Source organism: Mus pahari, chromosome 4 (genome assembly GCF_900095145.1).
Source record: "Mus pahari chromosome 4, PAHARI_EIJ_v1.1, whole genome shotgun sequence".
In the NCBI taxonomy this organism is placed as follows: domain Eukaryota; kingdom Metazoa; phylum Chordata; class Mammalia; order Rodentia; family Muridae; genus Mus; species Mus pahari.
The window spans coordinates 120,599,327-120,624,074 of NC_034593.1; the positions used below are offsets into that span (position 1 = coordinate 120,599,327).

At 38.4% G+C, this 24,748-nt stretch overlaps 1 protein-coding gene across 2 annotated transcripts in view; it reads left to right on the plus strand.

Moving 5' to 3' along the window:
• The window catches only part of Tbck (TBC1 domain containing kinase), a 148,640-nt gene that overhangs the window by 8,373 nt on the left and 115,519 nt on the right, over window positions 1-24,748 (plus strand). For both annotated transcript variants that reach the window (XM_029537455.1, XM_021195648.2), the window contains exons 3-5: window positions 3,780-3,852; window positions 15,011-15,125; window positions 17,076-17,149. In XM_029537455.1, the coding sequence (XP_029393315.1) occupies window positions 3,780-3,852; window positions 15,011-15,125; window positions 17,076-17,149 (262 nt within the window). The remainder of the gene's footprint in view (window positions 1-3,779; window positions 3,853-15,010; window positions 15,126-17,075; window positions 17,150-24,748) is intronic.

Consider the following 24,748-nt stretch of genomic DNA (forward strand, 5'->3'; position numbering starts at 1 on the left):
GAGAGAGAGAGAGAGAGAGACTGATTGATTATGAGCTAGGAACGGGAATCCGTGATTCTTGCTAGTCCAGCCCAAAGCACAGGCCATGTTTTCAAGGAGACACTGAATTTTGGGGCAGGAGCTGTTGCTTTTTCAGGGAACCCTCAGTTCTGCCTTACGATTGATCATTCAACCTGTGAATCAGGATCACCTAGGTTATTTAGGATAAGCTTTCTTTTTTTTTAAACAAACAAAAATGGAATTTATTTTGAAAAAAACCTTGCAAACAAATAAAAATGTCTCTGTCTCTTTGTTCATAGAGTTATCTAGACTAGTGATTGTCTGAATACCCAAGGGCTATAGCTGACTTTCAGAACTAACCACTGCAGAATCCTGGCACCACCCATATTTGTAATTCAGTTTTTTCTTTTGTTGGTGTTACTGTTCAGACATTTACTGAAATATCATATTTTAAAGGTGATGAGTTAGTCTATGGTGAGCTAGTTTTTACTGTGAATAACAAGAATGATGCAGGAACTGTATGTTGATAACAGACAATATTATAGGACATTCATAATTCATCACCTTTATATTAAAAAATTTAAACTTTTATGAAATTCAAATTTGTCTTAAACTTATATATTTTTCTGTGACTTCATGTTATGCATTACAAACTGGGATACAAACATGTTCTGGCATGCATGTGGAAGGTCACAGGACAGTACTTTAGAGTTGGTTATCTCTTTCATAGTTACATGAGTTTCGACTCATCAGGCTAACAGGACAAGCATCTCTAGTCTCAGAGCTGTCCCTGTGGACCCTAAGTCTCTCCTTCATTGTCTTTATTTATTCAACTTCTCTGCTATCTTTCCTGGTTAACCATCAGTGACTGAAAACACATAGTTCTAGATAGATGTACAGTGTGAAATTTGTTAGAAATTTTATTAGAGAAAAAGATTATTTCATGCTTTTCAGACATTCCTTGATGTCACATTTATTGGTTTTAATTTTTAATATTTTTATTACTATTAATTAGATGTGTGCGGCGGGTGGAGTATGTGCATGTCAGTGCAGTTGCCTTCAGGCCCATGGAGCTGGAGCAATAGGCAGTTGTGAAACACTGGGTGTGGGCAGTTGGAACCTAACCTGGACCCTCTGGAAGAGAGCACTCATTCTTATCCAATGAGCCATCTCTCCAGCCTTACATATTTGTTATTTATAAATAATGCCACTGTATTGCTGACTTTTATTTGGTACATTATGATTCCCAAACATTTTACTCTGACGGCCAAATTGTTTTTATAACAAAGAGAGTCTATTTTCAAACACATCCAGAATTTTGGAATGTGTACTTCTGATGAGTTCTAGAAAAAAAAAAGACATTAATAATGGAAAGATTCCTTCAGTATATACTCTTTTACCTCTGGGAGAAATGCTGATGGTCTGCCATGGGTTATGGCTCTACATTACTAAAATGGTTTAAACTAATATATAACTTTGAAGCCTTGATAGACACTGAAGGTGTTAACCGAGGAAGCTTGAAACATTTTAGCCTAATACCAGATGCTATACAGGCCTCTTGCAGACAGAAAGACTTACGCTTGTCCACTTGTAAGTGACTGGTTAATCAAATATGTATATTTTAATAAGTCCTGATATTTTCTTGCATATGAATTTCAGTACTCCTAAGGTATTATATCTAGCTAGAACATAAGCATGTACTTCTCAACACAGAACACATCTGATTAGATGACTGTTATCATCCTAATATTCCCACGATGCTTCTGTGTTGCGGTAAATCTCCAACCCAAATATGTCCTGGCAATGAAAACATGACTCAATTAATATGAATACATGCTGTGTACCTAGACTGGGAAGCTGGTTTACAGGAAATCACCTGAGTGCTGCCTCATTCCTTGTTCACAACCCCTCACGGGAGAACAGAATTAACATCAAATCTAACTAGCCCCAGGGCTATCCAAAACATTTCCCCCTTTCTGTCCAATTAAAAGACTATTTTATCACAGATACAATTGAACATAACTATTACTATTTTGTAGTTTATAAAGTTCAAGAGACCTAACACCCAGTCCATCATCTTTGTTAATTAAATAGAGCCTCTGTCATCTATTCTTACTTAAAAGATTATAGTTCTGCAACTGGCTGTTTTGGCTTTAGATTGAATGCCATCTGAAAACCATCCTCTCAAATCTGTTCCTCTCAAAGTAAAAAGCCTAGGCTAGCTAGGAGACTGTGTAGTTTTTCAACCTCATCAGAAATCCAAGAACAACTGGCATTAACTGAAATTATATAGGAAGCCTAACACAGCTTCTAAAACTTATCCAATTTATAAAGACCACTGGACATAAAATATGTCCTTTTTGAAAAATGGCTATCAAGCTAGCTCAACAGTAAAAACATTTGCCACCAAGCCTGACACCATTAATTTGATTCTTAGGACCCATAGGATGAAAGGAAAAAACTAATTCCTGCAAGTTCCTCTGACCTCCATCTGTTCACAGTACCATGATCAAGTGTGGGCACACAGACACACACACACACACACACACACACACACACACACACACACACACACACACATACCACTAAATAAATGTAATACAAAAGTTCTTTTAAAAGGTTAAGATGAGCTGGGCAGTGATGGCACATGCCTGTAATCCTAGCACTCGGGAGACAGGCAGGCTGATCACTATAAATTTAAGGACAGCCTCCTCTACTGATCAAGTTGCAGGACAGCCAGGGATATATAGAGAAACCGCGTCTCAAAACAAAACAGACAACAACAAAAGCCAAAATCGCCACCAACAAAAAAAGGTTTAGATGAAGATTACTTCAGACATGGGAACCCAAGTGTAATTCCACAAAGGATGAAAATGCTCAAAAGCTGATTAAATAAACACACAGTAGAAACTAGAGAAGGAATTCCTTATTCTGATTTATTATCTTTCACTTGGATTTTAGAGTGAAAATATGTGTAAGGAAGGAGGACCCTAATTAGGTGAAAAGAACAGTTAAGAGATTGTGTGGAAACCTAAAGAGATAATGCTGGCTTAGCCCCAGATTGCAGTGGATGGAATAAACCATAGAGCAATTGGGAGACAGAACTAGCAGGACTCTATATGTGGATTTAAGAAAGGGAAAAATGTATGTGTTGTTTGTTTCTCTTGAGTTGCAAGTGACAGTTTTAGTTTGTTTGCATAGACAAGGGTCTAGTATATCCCAGATTGGCTTCTTACTTGCTATACCCTTAAGAGTAGCCTTGAAAGGCCATGTCTCCCCTTCACCCTTTCAGTGCTAGAATTCCAGGCATGATTGCCACCACCCTGGTTTATGAAGTGCAGGTGACTCAATGCAGGACTTTGTACATTTTAGGAAGGCACCTGAACTCCAAGGCCAGTTGGCTAGTGAATTCTATCCTGAAAGCAAAGGTGGGCTCTAGAGGTCTGCCATCCAGGAGAGTCCCAGGCGTGGTAAAATATAGGAGCTTTTCATCCCTAGCACTAAATAGTAGATGAGGAGAAAATACAAAAGAAGACTAATAAGTTATAGGCAGAAGATGGGTAGCATTTCAGTTTGGGTGGATGGGTGTTGACATAGAGGAAAGGCTGAGATGAGGAGCCGGATAGAAGTTAAGAAGACTGGTCACATGTGCACACGGTGAAAAAAAATAGTACTCTAAAATATTGTCTTTGTACTACATGTTAGTAACTTTAGAGAGACATATGTTCTTGCTATGAAAGTATATTAATTATAAAGTGGATTTGCTTTGTTTTTCTCAGAAAGACTGGTGGTGGTGGCGGAGCACTGTGAGCGGAGTTTGGAAGACCTTCTACGAGAAAGGAAACCTGTGAGGTACTGTAGGGTAGGCAACCGAGAGAGGAAAAGTGGGAATCAGCAACCAAAGAAGTGTTGACTAGAGACTGAAGGGCCCTGGTCTCTCTTAATATTCTATAATGAGAACATTCAGTATAGGTCTTTGCTTTAAGAACTTTAATTCACCTGGTTCATAGAAATTCAGTGTTAACATTTTACAAAGTACTTGAGAAAATTTCTCAATGGAGTATACATATATGAGAACTTTGACAACTTAGTTCTAAGAATTTATTCCACTAGCCCGGAATATTTTCTTGAAAGGGACCATTGTAGCTTCTTAGTGTACAGTGATAGTCCAAGGTGAACAGTGAACTTTGTTTAGTAATTCCATTTTGAGGATGAGACAGAGTTAGTAATCATGAGTTGGGTAGAGAACTTAATGATAAAGTATAATTCAGTTATTTCAGCAACTCAATAAATTTATGTTATCTTAGCCAGAATAGTGTTATCTACTTTTTTTATTGCAGATATACTATTAAACAATTTATCGTGCATTCACTCAAGATTATTTTTAAATCATAAAATATTTAATGTTTAAGTAAACTTTTATTAAACTAACAAATTACTTACCGTGAGTCTTTATGACTTTGGAATTTTCTACTTCATCCCTCTGAACCTGTGGAGTTCTCGAACTTAGTGGCAAGGGACAGGGGAGGGTACATGAGGAAAACCTCCAAACTATCCTGAGGTCAAGGTCACTTATTATTTCAAAGAAAGAAACACCAAGTACCAAGGTGGTCAACCTGAAGCTTCTTTTAGTGCAATTGCTTAGAGTGCTGCAGTTGAGAAGAGCGTGGTTCTAGGTGCTCAGGTTAGACGCTTCCTGCTCTGTGTTCGGATTGCCAGCAGCAGACAGTGCAAACCTCAGCTCTAAATAGCAGCAGCAGCAGCAGCAGCAGCAGCAGCAGGAGGAGGAGGAGGAGGAGGAGGAGGAGGAGGAGTGGAGAGTGGAGCTCCTGGCTGGACCTCATATGTTGACCTCTGAAGCTCCTCTCATGAGTAATGTTAGAGCCCTTGGGCCTAGGGTATAGGGATCAGTTACCAATCTCCAGTGCCTAGTAAGGCTTGGCTGCTCTCTCGGTCGGCTCTACCAGCCACTGGGGCCACTCTCTTGTCTGTGGTCCTTCACAGCCTTCCCTGTATTCCATCTCTGCCACCTTGGTCCCCTGAGGTCTGTCTTGGCGGCTCTTTGGGCCTCTTTAGTCTTCCTCTTCTTGGTGCGACTGCTTTTATTGGGTCTGTTAGCTCTCTCATCTCCATATTCCCAGCTCAGTTTGCTTACAGCAGTCAAAAGTAAGCAAAGTAAAAACCAAAACCAAAGAAACAAAGTTGAGATAAGCCTTTTGTTGGGCTTAATGTTTCGTTACTAGGAGCCAAGCAGGAGGCATCCCCTAGCTGATTCCAGAGCTGAACCCAGCTGACTCATTACCAGAATCAGTGTGATATTGCAAAGGTGCTTGAATCCTTTATACAAATAAAAGATTGGACTTCTAGCAGTTACAGGCCTTTTGCTAGGCCACTAGAAAAGCTGCTTTCTTCTGAAGTGGCTGAAAATAGCTGTAGGGTTTTTAAGTTCAGTTGTCTTCTCTAGACTTCTACATTCCCAGGCTCATGGGTGTCTGGAGTGGTCCTGTCTGGAGCTTCAGTTCAGCCGTGGTTGTCGTAGGCCTCTGCAGCTACCTGCTGGGATGTCCTCAGAGCAATGGCAAAGTATCCAAATTAGCAAGGTTGCCATGAAGCTCTCCAGCCTTTGCATGGGATGGACTGCTTGGCTGATATTACCCATTCAAGCATGCCACCATGAGACAAGACTGTCACATAGGCCTGTGCTTGTTCTTGACTGGTTTAAACATTGACAGAAAGCATTAACAACTCCTGTGGTTAAATGCAGGACTAATATTTTGTTTTGATATTGAGTATGTATGAAATTGTATTTTATTTTCCATTTTTTGTTGCTAATATCAAACAATATAAGTGAATACTTTTCAATAAAGGCTTTCTTTCTATGGCCTCACTAAAGAAAGTTCATTGTTCAAATAGTTCCTTTGCAGATTCTGTAAGATTTTTTAAATTAAGCAACCATATTATCACTAACTAAAATATGTTTATATTCTTTTCTAAAAAGTCATTATAGTCTTTTTTTCCTTGATCTTGATTCAGTTTCACAAAATTGAACTTTTGCTGGCATGTATTTATATTATTGTAGTATAAATATTTATGGTCATGTTTCATTGGTTTTAGATATTAAGAAATACTATTCAACATTAAACTATTATATATGGTATTTGCAATAATATTTTCATAGATGCCTTTTTTATTATTTTCTATAGCAGAATAAAAATTTTAGTGTGTTTATGCCATAATAATAAATTATTTAAAAAATGACAAAAATACCCATGCTTATTGAATGGGTATTTTTCTTTATTCTGAGAAATATGTTAAAACACTGTTTTGCTGATTATTTTATGTCAGGAAAGTTGGGGAGTAAAGATTTATAAAAATTTATAATTACAAATAAATAGTATAAGAGTTATAAAATTCTTCATTTATAAAAATGCTCACATTTACTGTAACAGGATGGTATTACATGTTCTTCAAAGGCACTGAAGTTTTTGAAGGAGAAATGGATCTGGTGGATCCATTGCAATCAGGCAGTGGTTGTTATCTGATCACTGATCATTAGTTGCTGTTTAGTACATATTTATCACCTTGTAAATTAACAGAGTAAAGCAAGATACATTTGGAACATTCTCCAAGTGTAGCAAATCAATTCTGGAGTCTACTGTTATCAAAGCAGACCGTGTTTTCTGTGTGTATTTTGACCTTCGCAAATTCATTATTTGTTGAAGAGAAAAGCTACCTAGTGTTCAGGTTGGCAAGTTGATTTCTTATTGTTTCTTTCTTATTGCCAATTAGCAACATTCAAATTTTACAGCATTCAGCTGCAGTTACTTTAAAATAAAAGCTGAGTTGTAAAATATGTCCAACCTGACCACTTAGACACAGAGGATTTATTTTTCATACCTTTTACAAATACTCTTTGATAGTTAATTTGTCCAAGTTTCATTTCAAAATGTGAATCTGAGGAAAAAGGATTTGCTTAATTTAGCATAAATATCTGAGTTCAGTCATTAAAGAAGTTTTTATCTTTCAGTTTTAGAAACTATTTTCTCTGGGATTTAGAGCTGAGTCACTGGTTAAAAACAGTACTGTCTTTGCCAGGGATACAAGATCAGTTTCCAGTGCCCTTGTTGGGTGGCTCACGACTACCTATAACTCTAGCTTCAGGGCCACCCTTCTCTGCTCATCCCAGGCACCTGTGTTCACATGGAAACATACCAACATATAGGTAAACACATGTCACATAATTTTTAAAAATTAAATCTTAACTCCCAAATGTACTAGCATATCATTAAAAATACCTTATCCTTTGATTTTGAATGTCTAAAACTAATATTGAAAAGTTGTATATTGAAGGAACTTTTTATCTTGAAAGTATGGAAGAGATTCTTTAAAGACAAACATTATATCTTTACAATATTATTTAAGCATTAATCTCCAATGATATCTCTCTCTCTCTCTCTCTCTCTCTCTCTCTCTCTCTCTCTCTCTCTCTCTCTCTCTCTCTCTCTCTCTCTCTCTCTCCCTCTTCCTCTCTCTCCCTCTCTCTTATCATACAGTAGCTAACTATAATGCATCTGTTTCCTCTCCATTAACTTTTTACCTCAGGCTGATACCAAGAAAATGTAACCAAAGGAAAATGTATATGGAAAGGATTAGGAATTTTATAAGGTGAAAAAACATGTTGAATTTATACAGTCTAGAATTGTTTCCTCCTTGGTTTGCTGACAGTATGTGTGTTTTGGCTTATGCAGTGACCTTTAGAAATATCACGGATCATTGATTTGAGGAGATAGCATGTGTGGTTTTAGTTAACACTTCTATATGAATGACTCCCACATCTGTTTCAGCAGCCCTGACCTCGGGCTCTCCTCCCCGGCCTCTGGTTCTTGCAAGCTGATAGAATCTCTTGTGGAAACATTGCAGATAGCTGAGGGAACTGGTGGTTTATTTATCAAGTTAACAGAGTGTAAAATCACCTGGGACTCTGAGAAAGTCTTTGTGTGTTTATCTTAATTCTGACCATGGATGTAGGAGGACACACTCCCTGTGAGTGACACCATTCCCTGGGCGTGGGGACCTGGCTGTAGAGTTCTAGCACACATGCATTAATTGACTGCTCGTTGCTTTTGGTTATGGTTGTAACATGACCAAATCTCTCAGGCTCTGTCACTGCGACTTCCTGCCATGGTGGACTAAAATCTAGAACTGGGTGTCAGAAAAACTCCTTCGAGTCCCTTTTGTCAGAGTATTTTATCACAAGAGTCTCTTCCAAAGCTTCTTCTAATTTAGAATTCACCCAAGTATTGCGGGGTTATGTAGTAATCATTATGCCACCACGTATTCCTACTGCCTCCAAGACATAGTTATACCAGCTGGTTACCAAGTGTTTAAACTAATGAGTATTTCCTATTACAAAATGAATATATTCCAACTTCAAAAATGTCAGTTTTATTGTTCAAACAAAATCTCTTCTGAGACTCCAAACTGTGAGCCCCACCCAAAAATATTTCTAAATTACTTACTTCTATAAACTATCACAGAGTAAACAAACCTGTTCCAAAGAGAAAAGATAAGAAAATAGCAAGAAAGCCTTAGACTGAAGCAAGCCTGAAGCACAGCCCAGCAGGACCAGCCCAGCAGCACAAGCATTGCACCCTGCAGCTCCCCCTGGAACCACAGGCATTGACGCCTCCTTATAACACTAATCAGAGGCCAGTAGACACTTGCTGTGCCCCTGGTCTTCCCACCAGCAGTGTGCATGGACTCCCTTTCATTGACTTTACTTGATCCCTAGAACTTTCTTTTGAAATGTCCCACATTACTGGCATGTTTAGCATCTTGCTGAAGTCTGCATAGCACCACAAGCTTGGTCTTCATAGCTTCCCACAGTAGCCTCTCAGGACCTTGCTGTGAAGAGTCTAACTCTACCTGTCATTATCTGGTGCCACCAGCTTTTCTTCTAGATCCTCAGTACAAGCCTCATGACTCCCTCCCTCTTGCATTCTGTATGCCTATGCAAGTTAACACCATAGGATGACAGTAAATGCTGCTGCTGAAGATGTAGTCTGGCCCCTTTAGACCATTGCTGTGGTCTGTGCACATCTTAGAAAATACTTTGCTAGGCAATTGTTTTCTAGTAGTCGACCATGGAAGCACTGTGTTTTCAGGTCCTTTTACATGAATGTTCTTTACATGGGTGTTGTGTTTTTTATCCCAGATCTGTCCATGGGTAAGATCTTATTCTCAAGGAACCTTTCCAGTTTTCTCCATGCAAAGTGTAAAGAAAGTGCATGGGTTCTCATTAATGGGACTTTAACAATTACAGCTGCTCTGCCCATACTCACCTTGTCTGTGGCTTTAACTTGGTTCACGTTCCTGTCTTCACCAGACTGCACATGTTTGGCATCTTTGGGCTCCTCTTTCAGTTCTACTTTCTAAATTTGTTGTGTCTGTAGATCTGGCTAAATGACAGTGAGTGGAGCCACACCAGAGCCTGAATGCTATCTAGTCTCCAAGCATGGAGTCCAGCTCCCTCATCTAGCCTCACGCAGGTCCTGAGCACAGGCAAACATGCATCCAGATGATTTGTCCGAGATGAGTGGGCTCTGGAGCAGTGGCTCTCAGCCTTCCCAGTGCTGCGACCCTTTAACACAGTTCCTCATGCTGTGGTGACCCCAACCATAACATTATTTTCTTTGCTACTTTATAACTGTAATGTGCTATTGTTATGCATTGTAATGTAAATATCTGTGTTTTCTGACTGCCTTAGGTGATCCCTGTGAAAGGGTGGATTGACCCCTAAAAGGGGTCATGTCCCACAGGTTGAAAACCACTCCTCTAGACTAATGCCTAATAAAAATGCTTGTTCCCTCTGAAGTTTGATGAGCAGAACCTTTATGGTCACATCTCTATCAGCATTCTAGTCTTTAACAGTCCCATCAGAATCATCTGTTAAGTTTTTCATATATCATTCTCAGACTTCTCTAGCCTGTAACTCCAGACTTACAAATTCTTCCTACAAACAAAGGCTTAGAAACATGAGGTGAGACTTTTTAGAGAGACTCGAGTTCTTGTTACTATGTTCTGTATTAGTTCTGTCTTTTGCTTTAACAGAATGTCTGGCACAAGTAACTCAGGGGAGAAAGAATTTGTTCTGCCTGATGGATCAGCAGACATCCATCATTATGGGAAAGATTTGTTACTGCGAGCTTGAGGGTGTTTGCCTACATCTTGGCAAATTGGGAAGTCATGTGGTCAATCTATAAATCTCAGCCCCTGCCCCAGGTTCCTTGTGTGTCCCAACTAGACATGATATCTAAAAGGTCCTTGTACTTCCAAGACAGTGGGAACCAATGTTTCAAATGCATGAGGCTATGTGGAGCATATCACTTTAAACCAAAGCATAGAAAATTAAATTTACTGACTCAAACTGTGGTACTTAATGTTAGTTTAATGTTAGTTATTTACAAGATTCTGACTTTGGAGTTGTGTGGTTTAGACAAAGCCTTATGCTGTGTGTTTATGGGGGGAGGGGATGCATGTTTGAGAGGTCAGTGAGCAATTTGCTGGAGTTGGTTCATTCCTTCAACTGTTTGGGTTCTAGGGATCAAACTCAGGCCACCAGGCTTGGCAACAAGTGCTTTTGCTTGCTGAGCCATCTCCTACTTTTTGCGGTACATGGTCAAGAAACTGAAATATGTTAACTACTAGATATTTTTATCCATTATAATTGCTTTACTTAAAAAGATTTCATCATCAAACTTATTGACCATATTAAGAAAATTTATTTTGATGTACAAACCCCTTCATTTTAACGTGAATGTGTTTTTGACATACAAATCTAGTACCACATCAGTTTATAAAAGCACACTATGAAAAGTAGAACAAGTCTTCTGTATTCAACTGTTTCAAAATTGGTTTACTGAAAACAGTCACTGTAAGCATTTGATTCCAATTCTGTGAGCAGTCTGCGTTGAAATACTATGCCGCTGAGGACCTCTAGTGTCACTGCTGAGTATGGCATCAATTTGTAAAGAGACTGTAAAGGTGTGTGTGTGTGTGTGTGTGTGTGTGTGTGTGTGTGAGAGAGAGAGAGAGAGAGAGAGAGAGAGAGAGAGAGAGAGAGAGAGAGAGAGAGAAGAGAGACCAAGAATAAAAAGAGGAGCTAAAGTTAACTTATAGAACCAAATGAGATGCTTAAATTGAGTTTTTTTTACTTAGAATTTTTTGAGCATTTTAATTAAAATATATTTACATCACTTCATACCTTTCCTTTCTTCCCTTCAGCCCCTACCATAACCTCTACTATAAAATTGATAGCCTCTTTTAAAAAATATTATTGTTACATATAAATATATGCACAGTATGTAAATCCAGACTTCAAAGTGCACTCTTGTTATGTGTACATATACAATTTCAGGGTTAGCTGTGTTAGATTAGATAACTAATAAAGACACTCATCTCTAAGAGAGGCTAAACCGCCCTCTCTCAGCCTGTAGCTCTTTATCTAGGGGTGGGGCCCTGTCTGATATCCCGCTTTCTTGTTAGCATGTCTATTGATATTGTCATTGTTCAGGTCTTACTCATGCAACCCTTTCTGAGCCAGTCTTACAGCCCTTCCTGGTATTCTGAATCTTTTCATCTTCCTCCTTAGAAATCTTCCCTGAGCCCTAGTGGCTTGAGCTGTGCTGTAGAAGTATTCATTGAGCAAAAGTTTCCCACAGTCCATTCATCTCTAAATTTTATCCAGTTTCTGCAATGGTCTCCATTTGATGTTGAGATAATCTTTTTATGTGGAGTGAGAGCCACACTCATCTCTTGGTGCAACGATAACGTTTAGAATGTAGTTGAGGAGTCATACTGGTCTAGCAAGGTGGAGATAGTAGATTCTCTTCTAAGAGCCTCACTAATCCTAGAGACTTGGCTACATTTCCAGCTCTAGACATGGCCCTCCTCCCATTGAGTGGTCCTCGCATCCACTTAGACAGCTGTTGACTACTATGCAGAGTTGCACCTTTACATGTATCATCACAGGTTGTTATGGTTCATGGGAGTATCACATTGGGGTAGGACGTTAGTTGTGTCCCTCCTTTGGCAGGTGGCATAGTACTCTCTGGTAGTAGGAAAGCTAGATCCCAAGAAGGAGACATTCATGTTAGATCAGTTCTAATGATCTAGGTCCTGTGATCCAAGTGTGCTGTTTCCTCAGCACTGGGGACTTCCCTTCAACTGCTGAGAAGTAATCAAGGAAAACAATGAAGCCTATGTTGCTTGGGGGTCCCTTGGACTACCTACTGGCACCAACAGCAGAGAAGGGCTCTCATGCCTGGCATGAGGGTCTGTTAACCCTTGGGACTTGTGGGGAGTGTTGTCACCCCAGTGACGAGAAAAGAGGACTAAAACTTTCTCATCTTTTGCTCTTTCTTGTACTTTAAATTTAGAAAAGAGGATCAAGTTTTAGTAATAATTTTTTAAAGAAAATGTATTTTACTTACTATTTTAAAGTAAGCTTCATTGAGGTCTAATTCTAATATATTACCACTTACCATGTAAATGTATAGTTAAATTAGTGTGATAAGCAAGGTCTCATCAAAACTAAGATATAGAACAATTCCAATAGCCTCAAGCTCTCCTTATATTCCTATGTAGTCCCCCAAACCTATGGTAACCACTGATTTGTTAATCAATCTTTTTCCTATTACCTATGTCTTTTTTAGTGTTTTGCCCTGCCAAGTATACTTGAATCTTAATGCTTATCAGATCTGACAAGTGTTATATTTGAATGGTTAAGTAGTACCATTAACATCTAACTTCAGAGTCTGGTATGACCTTTGTTGGGGTGGAACGAAATTACTCCTGCCCCTAGACAGGGCCAATAGGACGTTGGCCACCTTGAGTGTTGATGTCTGCTGTGGGTGTAAGACTTGTTTGTATAATAATGTACATATTTTTACATTCATCCTTCTTGGAATATCCCCCCTGTTAATGTAAATGACTCCATGAGCGAGACAGCACAAGTCTGGGAGATGAAGATGTGTCTAATGTCTCAGCAAAATTGTAAATGCTGGGACCTTGGCACAGCCCCTAGGCTGTGGAAAAGAACTCAACAAACAAGAGTCCAAAATATATCATTTCAGGGGCTACAGAGATGGGTCAGAGGTTAAGAGCACTGACTGCTTTCCCAGAGGTCCTTAGTTCAATTCCCAGCAACCACATGGTGGCTCACAACCATCTGAAATGGGTTCTGATGCCCTTGTGTATTTGAAGACAGCGACAGCATACTCACATACATAAAATAAATAAATCTTTAAAATATGTATCTATGTATATACATAGATATATACATAATTTATCAATCATGCAAAATCTAAGGATGAAATATGAATCATATGAGGGGCTTCACAAATCTAAAGGAGTAAAAGCAGTTGCTTGATGGGCCAACCTGTCAGAATGATGCTAATGAAGGAGATGAAAATATTTGGAGATCCCACCCAGCTAAGGTTTTGTTTAAGCATACAAGAGCAGGCAGATTCCTAAATTCAGAGTCCACCTTCCCCAGAGCCAAGTTAGGCCCAGGTGTGGTAGAAATGGTAATTTCAGGGTAGGGTCCTAGTCAGTTACTATCTGTGCTTAAGAGAGGCAGGCAGATCTCAGAATTCTTTTGTAATGTTTTAAAAAAATGTGCTGGGCTTATCTGCAAGAGATGAGGTATTCAGAGACATTTTTCGACTAGCAAAAGAAAACTGCTTGGAGAACTGTCTGGATCAGAACAAAGAGCGAGCAGTCTGCAAAGCCATCCGGGGTGTGGGCCCAGGACTGGCCCAGAGGCCTGTTTCACTGCTCTCTCGGAGCCCCTCCCCAGGCCAAGGCTGGGCCTTGTCATTTAACCTAACTGCTGGGAGTGATCACCATCAGCTACTTGCTGTTTCCCTCTTTGTCCTGTTTATAACTTCTTAATGATTTCACAGGTCTTTAATTACAGCACCCAGATGACGTGAGGCCGGCAGATCTCAGTGAGTTCAAGGTCAGCCTGGTTTACAAAGTGAATTCTAGGATAGTTAGGGCCATTTGTTACACAGAGAAACCCTGTCTCAAGCAAACAAACAAAAACCAAATGAAAAAAATTAAAAAACAATGATTCCTCTAGTTCCTCCTTTGGGGACCCTGTGTTCCATCCAGTAGCTGGCTGTGAGCATCCATTTCGGTGTTGACCAGGCACTGGCATAGCCTCACAAGATTCCATCTAATCTTTACTATTGCCTCAATATTTATAATTCTTTTAAAATATACTTTTTGTGGTTGCTTTCAGATATTAATTTTAAAAAATAAAATGTGGCTAGAGAAAAATCCTCCTATTAAAATATTAACACTGATAGTTGGAAGGTTGGATTGAATGATTGCTTTGTTCTTCTCTGTATATATTAAAGAAACTCAGGGACAAACTGTGAGAGAGGTAGGAGAAATGATGAGGAAAATGGGCGTCTCTATGAGACTTGACGTAGTGAGGGTGGCGAAGATTTAAAACTTGTGTTTGATAAGTCATGAATTACTGGAATGATTTACAAGGTGATATGGAAATATGTAATGTCTATATAGTATAAAATACATCATATTTTCATGGACTTAGTTGTTTTGTTTTTGTTTGTACAGAGTACATGGCTTTTATTGATTTGTCCCAAATGTTTTAAAATAAACTGGTAATTTGTTAAAACACCAAGCCTGTCAGTGGTAAGTGCATCTCATTTTGCTATAAATCACCCAACTTCAAGTCTTTCCCAGGGAAAACAAAGATGGCTTTTTATTGTAGCCTAAACTGTATCACATCTGTTTTGTTATAATCTGGAAATCCAAAAATATGTAGAATTTTTTTTGAGATATGCCTGTTCCCCTTTCTTTGAGTGAAAGAGGTACAGTAAAGTCCACTGTCCGAATTTTTTATTATGTCTCACTCTGTTCCTTAAAACAGACTCTGTATTTGCTTGGTAATGATCTTTGATGTTTGCTTTCTTTTTAGTTATTCAACAGTTTTGTGCATAGCATATGAGGTACTTGAGGGCTTGCAGTACTTGAACAAGCATGGCATAGTACACCGGGCCTTGTCCCCTCATAATATCCTGTTGGATCGGAAGGTAATATTCAGTTCATGATAGATACTTTTATATTGCTTAAGAATGAAAACTACTAAAATCCTGTATTAATCAGACGTAGACTAACAGTGTGTTTTGAGAATATTTGTAGACTGTGTAAGTGATAGATTGTAGCAGACGGAAAGAACAGTTTTTAAATTCTGTTGATGGATTCTTCTCTACTATGCCCTGGTTTAGTTTCTAGCTTTGTGCTCCTCTCGTGTACCTTTCAATGGGCTGTGTCTTATGTGAACTGAGCTTGATCCCTGCTGTATGACAGATAACAGGGAGGGTGGAGAGAGGCTCCCTGCTTGTTCCTGCTCCTCAGTTCTTACAGCTTAAGACAACAGGACGTCATTCATGTGGAGTGCCATTATTATAAGCACAGCCATGTTGTTTTATATCTTCACTCTTCCTTCTTTCCCGTTTCCCAGATCGCATCTGTCATCTGCTCACACCTAGCCCCTTTCTGTGGAATTACTTCTTTTCTACTAGAAATCTTACAAAGATTAATGATATAGTAACCCCCTGCACTAATGGACAGCAAAATGGCATATTTTGATGAATAATCATAATGTAATTTTCCCATAAATATAGAAATAGCTTCTGAGTAATTTGGGGACAATTATTTCTATGTAATTATTTTCTGAATCTCAAATTTTAATGTGACTACTCTATGGAATTAAAAGTCACGAAGGAAAAAGTAACACTCATTAATGTCTGATTCATAGCAGTGCAGCATCATTGCCATAACCAGCAAGGATGTTTTCAGTACAGTTTGTAATGCAGACAAACCACATTTCAAAGCAGCTTTGCAGAAAGAAAACCTAAGTCTGAAAGGAGCATTTTAGGAGACATAAAACTGATGCTTGCCTTTTTATTGAGCTCACATTAATGACTATTATTGTTGTTCTTAGACAACAAAACAGATAACTAGAAATCTAACAAAATTTGAAAACCTGCATTTTTATTACCTGTAAATTTTTCACACTAAGAATTACTGTTTCACAGGCTAGAGAGATGGCTCAACCATTAAAGGCTGGGCTCACAACCATAATTATAAGAGGACTGCTGTTTCACAGCTAATGATCTTTTCAAGCACCTTTAAAATAATCTTTAGCAAAATTTCTATTAAACATTATAATCAAAGATTAAAAAAATGGCAACTTTTACCTTTTTTTTCTTTTTCTAAAGTCTTGATGCTTTGATAATGTGAGTGACAAAGGTGTCCAAGGAAATTTTAATTTGACCCTTTTTTAAAAAGAAATATTTATTTTAACTTTCTGTAAAACTTTATGGGTGTTTTTGCCTGCAGATTTACTTGTGCCCCACGTTCAAGCGTGATGCCCTCTGAGACCAAAAGAGGGCATCAGGTGTTGTGGAACTGAGTTACAGAGGGTTGTTTGCAGCCATGAGAATGCTGGTAATTGGACCTGGCTTCTCTGCAAGAGCAACACATACTCTTCAACACTGACTAGACATTTTAATATATATTAGTATATATGTAGGCATGTGCCCCAAGTATTTATACACATGTATGTAAGGCATACTAAATACTGTCAGATGATTCTGTATAATCACAGCAGTTTATAAATTCTTAAATCCTAGTATTTTGACAAAATATTATATGTATGTGCCTGAAGAGATAGCTCTGTGGTTAAGAATACTTGCTGCTTGTCCAGAGGACCTGAGTCCAGTTTCCAGCATCCATCCACTTCAGGCAGCTCACATGACTGCCGCCAACTGTACTTCCAGTGAATCTGATGCATTCTTCTGGTATCTTTGGGTACCCTGTGGTATACACTCAGACATGCATATATACACATGAAGTAAATCCTTAAAAAATATTGTATTGGATTGCATGATATTTGTCTTATTTATAAAACATATAATGACAATTTTATTGGCAATTGTATTAAGGTATTTCATACTAACTTTCTCTTTTCATTGTAGGGTCATATTAAACTGGCTAAATTTGGACTTTATCACATGACAGCCCATGGTGATGATGTTGATTTCCCAATAGGGTAAGAGTTGTTCATCTCTATTTTTAATTCTATTTTAACCTCAGTGAACTTTGATAATGTGTATCTGGTTAGTTATTTTGGATATGAAAACAGCTCTTCTTTACTTACTACATCTTAATTTTTATATACTTTGTTGACAAGTAAACAATGAGTATTTTCCCAGTGTCTCTGAATTTGCTGAATTGATCTTTAATATAACAGGCACAAAAGGGTCACAAGTCATTGGCCATGTTTACCTTATGATATTCCTTAATTAATTGCATTTCATTTAGAATTAAGTGGATTATGGTAAGAAAGCTGACCAGATTCTTAATGATACTATGTGTTCATCTATAGACTGAAAACATTGCTTGTTTTACTTTCATTTTAATGTTTTCTTATTTAATTCTTTATTCTCTCAGATTAAATTGTATTTTTTAATTCAAGTTAACTCATTGTGGATATTGGAGGTAATGGGAGAAATTCTCTATAAAGAGGTGTAGGTTTAAAGAGGTCTGTTTACTTAATTGTTTCTGGTGTGACATTCCAGACCTACGGTGCCCTCCATGAAATGAATGGAACTTTATTTCATGCTATATTTAGATATGTTTGTGATGGAGTATTATCGCATGGTTCCTTCCTCTGAAACATTCCTTTAGTAACTCTTTTCCTTAAGTTACATTATTTTCTTCAAAAGTAAGGAAAAGAATTGCTGATTGTCCTTCAGCTTCTACACGTTAACATTTTACTGTCTATTTATGTATACTGTCTTTCATTTAGTGTGACTGAATTTGTTATGTCTGATATTTTTGTTGTAGTCTAAGAGTAGACCTGTTGAATCTTTATTCTTAAGACTTAAGCTTATATTTCACAAAGGACTTTTCTTACTTAACTTCAGAACAGTGATGAACATGGGCAAACCACAATTGACACATTGTTAACTACCCTAAAACTGGCCATCACATTCTCTCACCTGCAGCATGACTGTTTTTAATAGTATTCAGGTGGGTTTTCTCCTTGGGCACCCAAAGATTCAGTTTTTCCTCTCTAGCACTGGGAGTTATGATAGGCAGGCACAAAGACCATGTCAAAGTAGACTATTACTTAAAATGTTTTAGATTTGAAAAAAATCTCCTTTATTCTAAAAACTTAGATTGTAGATTTTTTCCTTTTTTTTTTTCTTTTGGTTCTCTCCATATAGCCCTGACTGCCATGGAACTCACTGTGTAGAATCGACTGGCCAAAAACAGAGATCTACCTGCTTCTGCTTCCAGAGGGCTAGGATTAGAGGCGTGCTCCATCTTGCCTGGCCTCTGGCTTTCTTCTCTGTTTTAGTTTTGTTTGTTCCTTAGTACCATTGCCTCAAGCTGGCCTTGAACTCACTGTGTAGTCTAGGCTGTTGAGACTTTAGTTAGTAAGGAAACCTTATTGAGCACATTCTGCTCTGCCTATTTTATGCACAAAGCTATTATTAGTCCTTGTCCTCCAGCAACTCATTCTTAAATGGGTGACTTTTCTGTACCGATGGCTTATTTATTAAGTTATGCAAATTCATAATCTTAACATTTCACAGAAGTTCAATGGTTGAATACAATTTTATTCATAAACATAAAAATGTAATACTAATAGTTAACACTTTTTTTTTAAATTTTTTGTTAAAGTTCTTAGTTAAGCTCAAGCTTCTTCCTTGAGTGATCATTACCATTTGCTATAAGAGAAGAGGGAGATGTGACTATTACTTCTGCATTTTGTCTAAATCAATTTCTTTTTTTAAATTTTATTAGATATTTTCTCTATTTACGTTTCAAATGTTATTCCCTTTCCTGGTCTCCTGCTGAAAACCCCTTCCTCTTATCTCCTCCCCCGTCCCTGCTCAACCCATCCACTCCCACTTCCTGGCCCTGGCATTCCCCTACACTGGGGCATAGAGCCTTCACAGGACCAAGGGCCTCTCCTCCCATTGATGACCAACTAGGCTATCCTCTGCTATATACGTAGCTGGAGCCATGAGTCCCACCATGCCTCTTTGGTTGGTGGTTTAGTCGCAGGGAGCTCTAAGGGGTACTGGTTAGTTCATATTGTTGTTCCTCCTGTGGAGCTGCAAACCCCTTCAGATCCTTGGGTACTTTCTCTAGCTCCTTCATTGGGGACCCTGTGCTTCATCCAATGGATGCCTGTGAGTATCCACCTCTGTATTTGTCAGGCATTGGCAGAGCCTCTNANGNGACAGCTATATCAGTCTCCTGTCAGCAAGCACTTGTTGGCATCCACAGTAGTGTCTGGGTTTGGTGATTGTATATGGAATGGATCCCCAGATGGGGGAGTCTCTGGCTGTTCATTCCTTCAGTCTCTGCTCCACACTTTGTCACTGTAACTCCTGCCATGGGTATTTTGTTCCCCCTTCTAGGAAGAATGGAAGTCTCCACATTTTGGTCTTCCTTCTTCTTGAGTTTCATGTGTTTTGCAAATTGTATCTTTGGAATTCCAAACTTCTGGGATAATATCCACTTATCAGTGAGTGCATATCATGTGCATGCTTTTGTGGTGGGTTACCTCACTCAGGATGATATCCTCCAGATCCATCCATTTGCTTAAGAATTTCATAAATTCATTGTTTTTAATAGCTGAGTAGTACTCCATTGTGTAAATGTACCACATTTTCTGTATCCATTCCTCTGTTGAAGGACATCTGAGTTCTTTCCAGCTTCTGGCTATTATAAATAAGACTGCTATGAACATAGTGGAGCATGTGTCCTTATTACCTGTTGGAGCATCTTCTGGGTATACGCCCAGGAGTGATATTGCTGGGTCCTCGGGTAGTACTATGTCCATCCTTATGAGGAACCTTCAAACTGGTTTCTAGAGTGGTTGTACCAGCTTGCAATCCCACCAGCAATGGAGTAGTGTTCCTCTTTCTCCACATCCTCGCCAGCATCTTCTGTCACCTGAGTTTTTGATTTTAGCCATTCTGACTGGTGTAAGGTAGAATCTTAGGGTTGTTTTGATTTGCATTTCCCTGATGATTAAGAATATTGAACATTTTTTTCAGGTGCTTCTCAGCGATTTGGTATTCCTCAGTTGAGAATTCTTTGTTTAGCTCTGTACCCCATTTTTTAATAGGGTAATTTGTTTCTCTGGAGTCTAACTTCTTGAGTTCTTTGCATATATTGGATATTAGCCCTCTATCAGATTTAAGATTGGTAAAGATCTTTTCCCAATCTGTTGGTTGCCTTTTTGTCTTATTGACAGTGTCCTTTGCCTTACAGAAACTTTGCAATTTTTTGAGGTCCCATTTGTCGATTCTTTATCTTATAGCACAAGCCACTGCTGTTTTGTTTAGGATTTTTTTCCTTGTGCCCATATGCTCGAGGCTCTTCCCCACTTTCTCCTCTAGGTTTCAGTGTCTCTGGCATTCCTTGATCCACTTAGACTTGAGCTTTGTACAAGGAGATAAGAATGGATCAATTCTCATTCTTCTACATGATAACTGCCCGTTGAACCAGCACCATTTGTTGAAAATACTGTCTTTTGTCCACTGGATGGTTTTAGCTCCTTTGTCAAAGATCAAGTGACCATAGGTGTGTGGGTTCATTTCTGGGTCTTCAATTCTATTCCATTAATCCACCTGTCGCTGTACCAGTACCATGCAGTTTTTGTCACAATTGCTCTGTAATACAGCTTGAGGTCAGGGATGGTGATTCCACCAGAAGTTCTTTTACTGTTGAGAATAGTTTTTGCTGATTTTATTCCAGATGAATTTTCAAATTGATCTTTCTAACTCTGTGAAGAGTTGAATTAGAATTTTGATGGGGATTGCGTTGAATCTGTAGATTGCTTTTAGCAGGATGGCCATTTTTACTATATTAATCCTGCCAATTCATGAGCATGGGAGATCTTTCCATCTTCTGAGATCTTCAATTTCTTTCTTCAGAGACTTGAAGTTTTTATCATACAGATCTTTCACTTGCTTAGAGTCACATCAAGGTATTTTATATTATTTGTGACTATTGTGAAGGGTGTTGTTTCCCTAATTTCTTTCTCGGCCTCTTTATCCTTTGTGTAGAGGAAGGCCACTGATTTGTTTGAGTTAATTTTATATCCAGCTACTTTGCCAAAGTTGTTTATCAGGTTTAGGAGATCTCTGGATCTCTGGAGGAATTTTTAGGGTTATTTAAGTATAATATCATGTCATCTGCAAATAGTGATATTTTGACTTCTTCAATTTCCATGAAAGAAAACTAAAAACATAACACAAAAGTTACTTTATGAGGCAGGCCTGGTCTACAGTGTGAGGTCCGGGACAGCCAGAACTATACAGAAAAACCCTGTCTCAGAAAACCAAAAAAAAAAAAAAAAAAAAAAAAACTTTAAGTTTTTGATTTACATTTAAGATTTAATTAGTTTCTGGTGAAATAGAAGTAAGTTTTTGTAAAGCCTATCAATTATTTTGAATTTAAAACACTTTGGTAGATGTGGTCTTGTTTCAGCATTCAGTGCCGCTTGCTTTGAAGTCTGAGTTTCAAAGGATCTTACTGGAAAGTATAAAGAGCAAAGTGTGAAACATTAGCCAAGAAAAATAAAATAAGTGATCAAACAGCCGGGCCAGGAAGAGCCTTTCCATCAGAGGAGGCGCACAGCTGAGTCCAGTGACAGATACTAAGGCACATAAGTGTTACCATCTGCTTCAAAATATTGGACCGAATTAGAAAGTGGGCATTCACTGTGATTGGACAGTAGCTTAATGCCCTGTTAAAACTGCAGATGATGAAAGCCACTTGCAGTACCTAACCAGCCACATTCAAAGTAAAGTTCTAGTAATTTCTGAAGAGTGTTAAAATGAGACACTTAAGAGAAAGTCCCTGAAAGATGATGCCGTCCATTAAACAGCCAGTTTAAGGCTCTTTATGAATTTCTGTCTGGTTAAAAGGGACCCGAATATTTAGAGCAAAGGTTAATTCTTTGCTTCTGTCCAAAATTTTTTGACCTATCAATTTAATTGTAGCTTTGCTTAGCTTTTCATTACCTGTACTATGGTTTTGAATTAATGTATTGAAAGTCATTGTCTATGTATTAGTATTCACAAGGGTGGGGGTGGGGGGCATCGCCATTCCTTCCTGCTGAAGGAGAAAACCCAGTGAGATTGTACTGAAATGAAATAAAGGTCTGTTGGACAGAGCAATTGCATGGCATGTACAATGCCATCTCTGGTGCCATGCCATACAGACGCGCAGAGTGCGTCAAGGAGTGGAACAGAAATGCTAGATAGACTATTACATTGGGTGCTTTTTCATTAGACCGTAGCTATTTCTACAGACTCCACATATTCCCTTATAAGAGAGTATTACCACCTGAGGACAAATGTTATTACAGATGTATATATAATACATAAGAATATTAAAAGAGTATTTATAGCATCACATTGAATATTTTATAATTTAATAAACTAGTTTTATTCAAGTTGTATATCCAGACTTGTATGAGTTGTACTTTACAAATAAATATGAACTTTGACAGTGATAGTATGAGGGAATGTCACATGCATTTGCATGTATTTTGCCTAAAATTATTGTTGTAAAATAATGTTAGTGAAGGGGAAAATTGAGATTATGGTGCTCATGAGTAAACTTGAGAAACACACACACACATACATATGATACTAAAATAGAAAATGCCTTCATGTTGTGCCTAATAATTCCATTCTGGATTCATAATATTCTTGGATAGTTAGATATTTATAATGTTGAATTCTGATTTCCTTGACTCTGATTATGACTATTTCCTGGTTAGATTTTTAAGAGACTGAACTATTAAAATATTTGAATTTTTAAAAATTTTTTAAAAGTTTATTACAATTATTTTCCCTTTCCTCCCTCCAAACCCTCTTATGTACCCCCTACCTAATTCTTTCAAAATCACGACCTTTTTTTCTTTAATTTTTTGCTACATATGTATATGTGTTTGTGTATGTACAATGTGTGTGTTCCTAAATACATAAGGCACTCAGTCCTTATGCTACACCCAAGAAGTTTCACCAACAGGCCTTCTAAACATGGCTTAAAAGGACAACACAGAACACATGGTAATGTAAGGAGGCCAACTCATGAATTTCATCCCTAGACACAGGACTGCAAACAACTGTCCTGAGAGAAGAACTAGTCTTCCAGGAAGAGCAACTAAATGATTATCCACTACTACCAGTTCAGCTCTAAAAATAAGTACACATAAATGTTTAAAGTTTTTAAGACTGTAAAACTTTTAAAATTATACAGTTCTATATTGCATTATTAACATGAGATCTTGGGATAAACAAGAAAGGAAAAGTTATAGTTTAGTAGTGATGTATTTTTATGTCAAGTTGACAAGGAGTCATTTCTACTGGTTAGATTGTAATCAACCTAACACAAGCTACAGTCGTCTGAGAAGATAGAACTGTAACTGAAGAATCCCTCCAGCAGGTTGCCTGTAGGCAATTCTGGGGGTGATTTTCCTGATTGACAATTGATGTGGGAAAGCCCAGTTCACTGTGGGTGCACACCCAGAGGAGGTCTCTTGTGTACAAAAGCAGTGTGAGCAAGCGTGTGACCAGCACTACTCCGTGCACGGCTTCAGTGCGTTCTGGAGCTTCTTCTGGCTTCTCTCAGGGATGGAGTACAACTGTAAAATGGCAGAAACTTTTCCCTTCCCAAGTTGCGTTGATTCGCAGTGTTTATCACAGCAAAAGCAGAGCAAAATATGACACTGTTGAAAATAATATCTGTTTCAAAGTTCCAGTGATAGAACAGTTCACTATTGATAGAAGATTGACTGTAGGAGGTAGGAATGCACTTGGAAGCCGAGAGGCCTGCTGTAATGGCAATATGGAAAGGAACCTGTACTGGCTAGTTTTGTGTCAACTTGACACAGCTGGAGTTATCACAGAGAAAAGGAGCTTCAGTTGGGGAAATGCCTCCACTAGATCCAGCTGCAAGGCATTCTGGCCTGGTAGTCTTAGTTCTATAAGAGAGCAGGCTGAGCAAGCCAGGGGAAGCAAGCCAGTAAAGAACATCCCTCCATAGCCTCTGCATCAGCTCCTGCTCCCTGCTTGAGGTTCAGTCCTGACTTCTTTCAGTGATGAACAGCAATGTGGAAATGTAAGCTGAATAAACCCTTTCTTCCCCAACCTGCTTCTTGGTCATGATGTTTGTGCAGGAATAGAAACCCTGACTAAGACAAATTGGTACCAGCATAGTGGGATATTCCTGTGATACCCTGACCATGTTTTGAGGAGGACTGTGGAAGGACTGGAACTTTGGGCTAGAAGATCTTTTCGGTGTTAGGCTGTGTAGGAGCTTGGAAGATAGTGCAGAAGATGGAGGCCTGGCTTGCGAAATTTCAGAGGGAAGATTAAAGACTCTTTTCAGGGCCATTGTTACTTTGATTGTGACGATTCTGTGCTTCTGGTTAACTGGAGCTGAAGAATTAGCTGTGATTAACAAGATACCAGAACTAGTAAAGNGAAACCTTTGTATTACTGGGACTATTGATGCTGGTTAGCTAGAGCTAAGAAATTAGAGGTGATTAAGAAGAGACCAGCATCACTGAGGTGACATCTTCTGGGAAGTGTTTTCTGAGAGCACAGAG